The sequence below is a fragment of the Solanum dulcamara genome, chromosome 3 (assembly GCF_947179165.1).
Source record: "Solanum dulcamara chromosome 3, daSolDulc1.2, whole genome shotgun sequence".
Classification (NCBI taxonomy): domain Eukaryota; kingdom Viridiplantae; phylum Streptophyta; class Magnoliopsida; order Solanales; family Solanaceae; genus Solanum; species Solanum dulcamara.
In genome coordinates this window covers 5,272,631-5,281,860 of record NC_077239.1, presented here as the reverse complement: position 1 = coordinate 5,281,860, position 9,230 = coordinate 5,272,631, and the positions used below count along the sequence as shown (strand labels likewise).

Below are 9,230 nucleotides of genomic sequence, written 5' to 3'. Positions count from 1 at the left end.
ACGCATGATAGTAAATAGATACTCAAAATAATGGAAAGCTTCTTAATTTTTCTGAGTAAAAATACTACTATTTTTTTCTTTCTCACCGACTCAATCACTTGAAAGGAGAGGCCAAGGGGAAAACAGAAATAAGGCGGAAGAAAATGGAGATGCACCTATAACCCTTGAATTATAAGAAATTCGAGTAAACTGGGGGAAGTTCAATTTGAACATAATGACACCATGTTTTACTTTCCACTTGCTAACAAAACAGCTATCAAACATTTTTCAATTGAAAAATAGTGATTTGTTTAGTCGGGTGACCTTCTTGAAAATATATCCTAGCTAAGGTAAGTAGGTTGTCTTCATTAAATCAGAAAAAAAAAAAGACACGTGTTGTCCTCAGAGAAAGTCTTTCTTGTCCATTATCAATTACAAAAGAAATTGTATGTCATAATATATATCAACATAAATAAAAAGGGGATTAGAGAACACAACAACAATACAATGCTGTACAATTAGTTAGTAAAGATTCCCAATTTTTGCCATAGTGTTAATGTCAAAAGGGCAATGTTGTTGATTCCCATTTATTGCAACTTCTAATTCTGATTTGTAGGACAGTGTCAACAATAGTACTATCATCTTCACCATTAATCACCTCACAACATTGCCTATGTGGTGCCTGTTTTTAGGTCAAACAAAACGTGTTAATCACTTAATGAAAATCTGACAAACAAACAAACAAAAACAAATATTTTTGTGGCACGTAGAAAGAATATAAATAGACATTCCATTTTTACAAGTAATTGTGGCTTTTTCTAGTTGTGTAGTTTTTAGTAGAGGGCACGTTGTACCTTTTTTATGGTTGAATTTTGACTATTGTCAAACAAACTTTTTCAAAGTCAATAGAACCATATTAATGTTATTGTTACTGTATTATATGAATATTGATTAATGAAAATGTTATACTATACCACATTGAATGTGGGAGATTTACTTGAAAGTTCTAAATAATGGGAGATTTGACTAGTTTAATTTTTTTTGTGTTTGATACGATGAAAAAAATGAATTTCTAAGAATATTGTCTCGAAAAGTTTTTTTTAGATATTTTGAGTTGAGGGTCCATTGAAAATAGCATCTACGATAAGAATAAGGTTATGTACATTCTGTGGTGGTAGAAGAGTAAAAATAGGCTTTGCAAAAAGTATTTACTAAAGATTAATAATGATTTTTGAAATAAGATTGTGTTTGATGAAATTCTTGAATATCAAAGATTGATAACAATGTTTAAGTATTGATTGAGGTATAGGAACGTGAAGTTAAAAGTTGAGATAATTGCGAAGAAAAAAATGACTGTCCAACCTTAAAAAAATTTATGATGACCAAACATTAAAGAGTACCTTATTTTTAAAAAAAAAATGTATTTTCCGTCATACCAAACACACCAATAACAAAAAATTATCTTGTCAAATTAAGAAAAATAAAGAAGAATTAAAGATTCATAAAACAAAGAAGAATTTTACCTGTCTCCATACTTGGGGAGATAAAATAGGGGCCGTGACATTAACCATTTGAATTGCTAATGCTGGTGTATAATTTTCATTCTCACATTGCTTATTATAATCACCAATTCTCTTATAACTCGTCAAAGTTTCACCATTATCGAGCTCAAAAATGCGATCCAAATAATACTCTATAGGCCTTTGACAAGGTTCTATATAATTTGGCCTAGTATTAAACGTGAATGGCTCTTCAAACCCTTTCCATGTCTCAAATGTCCTCATTGGTGTCTCTAATTCCTTAGCATTCATTAAACTTGGATATAATTGAATCGAATATCCCCATGATACTGATAACGACCAATTTTTCTTTAGATCATAACAAAAACTTTGTTGCATTGTTCGACTTGAGTCTTTTTTATATGCCTCGATTACCTTCTTCATCGAATCGACTCGATCCATTAGTGGAATTAGAGAATGTATAACGCCTAGATGGTGTAGTGAGACAATTGGTGCCAATGGATGCGCTGCCAAAAGCCCTCGTGGACTACCATGTATGTCCATCTAAAAAAATTATTTGTATTGTCAGAACATATAAGTTAAATCTATGGCATATAAGACATGTACGGATACTAATTGTAAGTTTGGAAATAAAAAATAAAAAATAAAAAATAAAAAATCTCGGATCATAATTTTTTTGCTCTACCATAGTAATATTTTGTCCTTGAACTCAAAAAAAAAAAGTTGCAAGAATTGCTACAAATCTTCTAAATTGTTTATATATTTGGAGTAATTAATTAATTCTAACATATTACTTTATCCTATTTTTCTAACTAAAAATGAAAATATCTTCACTACAAGAAGTCAAGAATTGGAACTAATTTAGTCAATTTTTTATTTCTCGACGGAAAAAGTATATGTCTCAATGGTAGAGTGTCACTTTAAAGTGATGAATATCATCAGATCAAGCCTCATTATCTCTAAGCCCAATATGAGAAGCTTACTCATGGAGACCACTTATAAGTCATAAGAAAAGGCTACTTTCCTAAGAAAGTAAAAACTCAAAACTTAAAAATATTTTATACCTGATGAAATCCGAGTTCTTTAGTGAGAGGAACGCCAATCTCAGCCATACATCCACCAATCTTTTGATCAGAACCATAGAAATCATGATATCGATTAATACAATCGTCTAAAATCTTTACGAGCACCTCTGCAAGAGGATAACTAATAGCAATTCCACCACCACCATAAGCCATACTATAAGAATGCACCAAATCTTGTTCCACACTTTCCGAATTCCCACCAATATAATACATTTGATTATGATCATATTTACCCAAAACCGTCACCAAATTCTTCGTAAAAAATATCGTATCATCGTCCCCCATAACGAACCATCTCACATTCTCTAACCCTAATTCAAAACTCTCCTTCACAATCCTCGCGATCCTCACTGCTGACCTATCACCAAACCAACACGTGTACTTGAACCTTGACGTGTCCTCCGAGACCCTATAGGGGAGTGAATATTCAGGCCACGTCTCGTTTTCTCCGGGCCTCTCATCGAGCCATACGAACCCTCGAGTCACATTTGGTTCCCACCATAAATCCGAATAATTCTTGCGATTATTCCATGTCTTAACGGACCCTCCAATGCCAAATAAAATATGAGTTATGTTTGTAATTTCTTCTTTTTCTTTGACATTATTTGTAACGGTAGCACTATAAGCATAACTAGTGTGAATATTTATGGCACCGCAATCTGAACATGGACTAAACCATATAAATCGATTGGAAAAAGAAGTGAAGGAGATTAATAAAATGGAAGCAAATAAACAAATAGCAAAAAAACACTTCATGAAAATTGTGAAAATATTTGTAATTTTTGTGTTAGGGAATAATGAGACTATGTTGTGCTTCAAGAGTTTTAATGGATCTTGAATAATATTAGAAGTAGAAGAAGATTGTTCTGGCTGAGACATTTTCTTGAGGAAAAAACAAAACTTGTAATGTTTTTCCAAATAAATAAATAATAAAGTTTGGGTTCTTAAGGATATGGTGGTCATCTACTTAAATCCTAAGTTTTAAGGCTATGGTTTATATTTTTATATATAAGTTCTTGTCGATTTATTCGATTGTTTATTTTTATTATGGTAAGCAAATAACTTTGGACAAGGAAGACTTAGAGTGGATAAAATTGTCAATGGTTCATGAGTCCTATATTGTCAATGAAAGATAAATTTAAACTTGTAGCATAAATTTATGTGTAAAATTTATTAAAATTGTGATAAAATCATTAATTTAGAAATATAATAAGTTCAATGTTATAAATCTTTAAAAAAATAATTTGTAGAATTTAAATTCTGAATCCTCATCAGAGTAATTTTCAAGTTAGCTCGCACAGACTTCAAATAATTTATGTAGTAGTCTACTAATATATATTTTTATTTTTTTCTCATTTTTCTTGGAGTTTCTTAGAAAAAGACAGGATCATAAAGAGTGGTGAACATCAACTTTAGCACTATTTGAGTGTTTTAAACATTAATTTATAACAAGAAATGACACACATGAATAATAAACTAATGAAGTTCTTGGTGTCAACTTCTACGTGGAAGAGTTGTTGCACGTCCTCAACAGGCAATGTTATTATTTCGATTGTTGTAACTTGTAACCACTGATAATATTTTTTTAATAAAAATTAGTAATATATTAGAACATTTTAATGGATAATTTTAAATAATGGAATATAGAAAATAGGTTTTTATACTTCGAAGGGTCATTTGCACTTTTACTCCTATTTTGTGCTGGTCTTTCATTTTTGTTTATCAATGTAAGGAAAAAAATTTAAAATAATGAAGTATAAATTTATATTTTCATATTGTAATATTTTATATACAGATAAAATGTGTAATTAAATGAATATAATATGGAGGGGACAAATGAGATCGATGAGCTGTAAATTAGGCCGGTTTCTAATTAAACATATATGTAACGAATGAACATAGTATTATTAATTACTACATAAAGTCATAAATATCCTAAATCAATTCACTTATATTGATAGGTTACATGTATCTAGGGACGTTTAAACAAGACACTTTTGAAACATTAATTTACAATTTAATTATAAAGAAACAAGAAAATGATCTCAAGTCATTAATGGAACAAGGGTCTCAAATTTAAGTATGGTTGTCTTTTGACTCTTTAAATGTGTAAAGTAAGGATGAGTGTAATATTCTACTTGAGCCATATACTAGCTCAAATATTTAAATAAAATATCTTTCAAGTTTTGCCAAAATCAATAGATATAACTTATAAGTTTGTAGTATGTGAAATTTTAAATACTAGTTTAGGAGACACTTGAATTTTTTTCCTAGCTAAAGCAAATCTACAACAACCCTAACTTTTGTCATGAATCATAGGAAATCCTCAAAAAGAGAATGAACTTTCTTTGTCCACAATCTAAATATCCTTTAGAGATGCAGAGTGTTTCACTAACCCTAACTGTCATCTAATGTTAAATTTTTTTTCTTTTTTTCCCTTACACTTATAATGATATATTTATACATTATATTTAGGATTAAGGAGGAGGACAATCTAATGGGCTAATTATCGCTTTTGGCCATCGTTTTTCAGCAGTTTTTAGTAGTATGAAATGTGAATATACATGAAGTATATATATTGACTATTCAATCTCGATCAACTCAAACCAACTCTAAATAATCTCAAATTTTAGATATGAAATCATTTTGATGTTTTGAGTCTTTTGATATATAATTTGCTCGAAACAATTCATGTTTGCAGTACTTGAAAGTTTATTTTAAAAAAAACAGAAGAAGAAGGAGGAGGAGGAGGAGGTGGAGAAGATGAAGGAGAAGAAAGACGAAAAGGACACTAGAAGAAGAAAACGAAGAGACAGCGAATAATAAGGATGAAGAAATAGAAAACTGGCCAAATTTTATAAGACAAAAGTGTCGAATGGCCGCTTATTGTAATAAGCGGCTTACTTTTTTAAGTGAACTATTTTTTATATAAAAAATTTCACCTAATGGACATTTTCGATAATTTACCGATAGATATTTCCAATAGAGTTCAACTTCATTTGATGGCCACACTTAATTAAGTTTTATTTCAAATGGAATTGATAAGTAGAACTATAATTTCCATTCCCGGATGCCATGGTAATTGACATTTTTATTTATGTTTACTAGTTACTACTTACATAGATCAGAGTGGGCAAAGGAAGACGCGCAGAAATGAAGCAAACATAATTATTATTATTATTATTATATATATATATATATATATATATATATATATATCAAAACGTAGTTATACTTTAAAAAAATTATCTAACATAACTATGTTAAAGAGTTTTTATAACAAATATTTCCTTTCTTGCTCGTCACTCTCTCCCCTCTCCCCCTCCCTTTCCCTCTCTTTCTTTCCTCTCTCCTCTCACGTTCTCTTCTTTTCCTCTCTCGCTTTCCTCTCACTTCTCAAATATTATTATTCTAAGGCTGTGCATATCTTAATGAATTGCCCGGATGATTGGGTAAACTAATTAACTTACAACAACTTGGCATTAGAGATATCGAAAACCAAAGGAAAATGTCATCTCATTAGAGATATCGAAGACTAAGAAAAATGCCCCTCTTTCCCCGAGTAAATTCTTTAGATATTCATTTATGTTTGGAAATTTGTCCTATAATATCACTTTTAATTTTTTTTAGGATCACAATATCACTCAACTAACTATTCTAATTTTCCTCAAAATATATTCTTCTCTCCATTGGGATGTCATGTCAACTTTTTCAGCTTATGGTAAACATGGAAATTAATCCCAATGGAGATAAACCTGGTAAAACATTTTCTTTAAGACCCAAAAATAATTTTATTTTCACTTAAAACAATATTGAAGATCATAAAAAAAAAGATCCAAATTTATATTTTCTTTTAAAAAAAACTATTTACTTTTTACTACAAATATTTTTGAACTTTGAATTAATTAACATAAATCTTGATATTATTAAGTAAATTTTTTACAATTACATCCTAGGTAATGTATTGCAAATACATACCTAAAATATTATTAACTATAATTAATCCTTAGTTTTATATTTCAATAGTCCAATATCTCCTCACCCATAGTGGGGATACAATGATTTATAGTTTGAAGAAGGATGAAAATATTGGGGATACCAATATTTACTTTTTACTATATTTTAGAACTTTGGATTAATTAACATAAATCTTGATATTATTAAGTAAAAATTTTACAAGTAATGTATTGCAAATACATACCTAAAATCTTATTAACTATAATTAATCCTTAGTTTTATATTACAATAGTCCAATATCTCTTCACCCCTAGTGAGATAGTAAGCACGACTTTCTACGCAATAATTTCTCTTCTTTTATGATTTCTCAAGTTACAGGGGAGACCAAGAGAGTAGATTGGCTAGTTTTTCCAGTCAAGTATAGTTGATAATCCCATTTTCGAATAGCACTTATGCTTCGCATTGTAAACTTACACATTAAGAACAGAATCCATGGAAGTTAAACCTCCATGGAAGAGTATGTGAAGAACTCCATATAGAGAAGAGAGGGAGAAGATTCTATTTCATTGAAAATTTGAATACAATTTGAGGAGAACCATCTCCTTTTATAGACTATGTGGTGTAAACCATGTGATCATTTCTCACTAACAGAATGACAGCTACAAGTAATTAGTTACATAAAAATTTCCTAACTAACTATAGCTAACCACGTGATCCTGCTGACTGCACTACAACTTCCTTCCTTATACTCATATTTAGCTACTTCTTAATACTCCCCCTCAAGCTTTAGGTTGAGTAGATGTTGAAGACTCCAAGCTTGGATAATAACATATGATGAGGTGTCACACCTAAGTAAGCATGGCTACTTTTGATCCTTTTCTTTACAAAATAACAGTCAATTTCTATATGTTCAGTCCTCTCATGAAATATAGGATTATTGTCAATTTGTATTGCTGCTTTATTGTCACAATGCAGCTTCACAGGTGTTTTGATCAACACATTCAGCTCCTTCAATACTCCAAGTATCCAAATTACCTCAGCAACAACAGGAGCATGGCTCCTATATTCAGCTTCTATAGAGCTTCTACTCACTGTATGTTGCTTCTTGGATTTTCAAGATACAAGATAATCTCCAAGTTTGATCAAGTATCCAGTTATGGACCTTTTAATATTAGGACATGATGCCCAATCCGAGTCACAAAATGCTTCAAGTTCTAGACTTATTGTGCTACTGAACAGCCGGCCTTGTCCAGGGCAACTTTTGATGTATCTAACTAGCCTCAAGGCTGCTTCCCAGTGTGATAATTTGGGTTGTTGCATGAACTGTGAAAGTACTTGGACAGCAAAACTTATATCAGGTCTAGTTATAGTTAGATATAGCAATCTTCCGATCAATCTTTAGTAGTTTGTAATGTCTTTGAGTATAGGATCATTAGTAACTCCAGTTAGCTCATCATGTTCTACTGTGGTGAGCTTAATATTTGCTTCCAAAGGTATGTTCACTGGCTTTGCACCACTCAAACCAGTGTCTAAGATCAACTCCAGAGCTTATTTTCTCTGGTTGAGTAGTATACTAAAATAGGACCTCATGATCTCAATATCTAAAAAATATTTAAGGTCACCAAGATCCTTCATTTTAAATTTACTATGCAAAGAGTCTTTTAATTCTTGTATCAATTTGTCATTATTGCCTGTTAGGAGTAAATCATCCACATAGATAAGGATTACAGCTATGGCTTCACCATTCCTTTTTGTGAATAGGAAATGATCATATGGACTTTGTGAATAACCAGTAGCTAATAACACCTCCGTCAACTTTAGATTTTACTGCCTAGAGTCCTGTTTTAGACCATAAAGAGATTTTATCAGCTTACACACCTTGTGTTTCCCTTGCCCCTGAAAACCCTGAGGCATGTCCATATAGACTTCTTCAGTGAGACCACCTAGTAAGAAAGCATTATGGACATCCATTTGGTGAAGAGGCCAGTTGTATGAGGTTTCTACACTAATAACAGTTCTGACTGTGACCATTTTAGCCATATGAGAAAAGGTTTCATGATAGTCTAGATCCTCTTGTTGACTATATCCCTTGGCAACTAACCTGGCTTTATATCTTTCAACTGCACCATTATTTTGAACTTTAACTTTGTATACCTATAGGCTTCTTGCCAGGTGGAAGATCAACTACTGTCCAGGTCTTGTTGAGCTCTAGAGCCTCTATTTCTTCCTGTATAGCTGTCACCCAGTCCTTAGACTTAGATGTTTCTTTTAAACTGGAAGGTTCACTAATACTTGAAACAGCTGTCGAAAAAGACTTATAAAAACTACTTATCTTGGAATAATCAACATAATTTCCTATGGGATAAAGACTGGCATGAGCTTGCTTTGAAGGATGAGGGATAATGTAGTCCTTATGTCAAATAGGAGGTCTACTAGATCTGCCGTAGTGAACTCAGATGTAGGTGGAATAATAGTAGTATCTGCAGCTGTTGTATCAGGAATACCAGGGACTGCATCATGTTTTGATGATATACCTGCAGCTATTGTATCAGTAATATCAAGGCATGTATCATGTTTTGATGATGTATCCTCAATTTCTTGTATGGTGCCATCCTCTACAACTATTGGAACTGGCACATCTACAGATGCATCTTGTAATGCCTCAAGTTCAATAACTACTTCAGCAACT

General features: G+C 31.6%; 1 protein-coding gene across 1 annotated transcript; it reads right to left on the bottom strand.

Moving 5' to 3' along the window:
- Positions 1 to 538: 538 nt before the first annotated feature.
- LOC129881485 (uncharacterized) lies at positions 539 to 3,340 on the bottom strand. Its single transcript, XM_055955679.1, has 3 exons — positions 2,564 to 3,340; positions 1,503 to 2,042; positions 539 to 661 (listed from the first exon to the last, which is right to left on the bottom strand). Exons 1-3 carry the CDS (start codon positions 3,338 to 3,340, stop codon positions 539 to 541), a joined length of 1,440 nt encoding a protein of 479 aa, XP_055811654.1.
- Between the last annotated feature and the right edge of the window lie 5,890 nt (positions 3,341 to 9,230).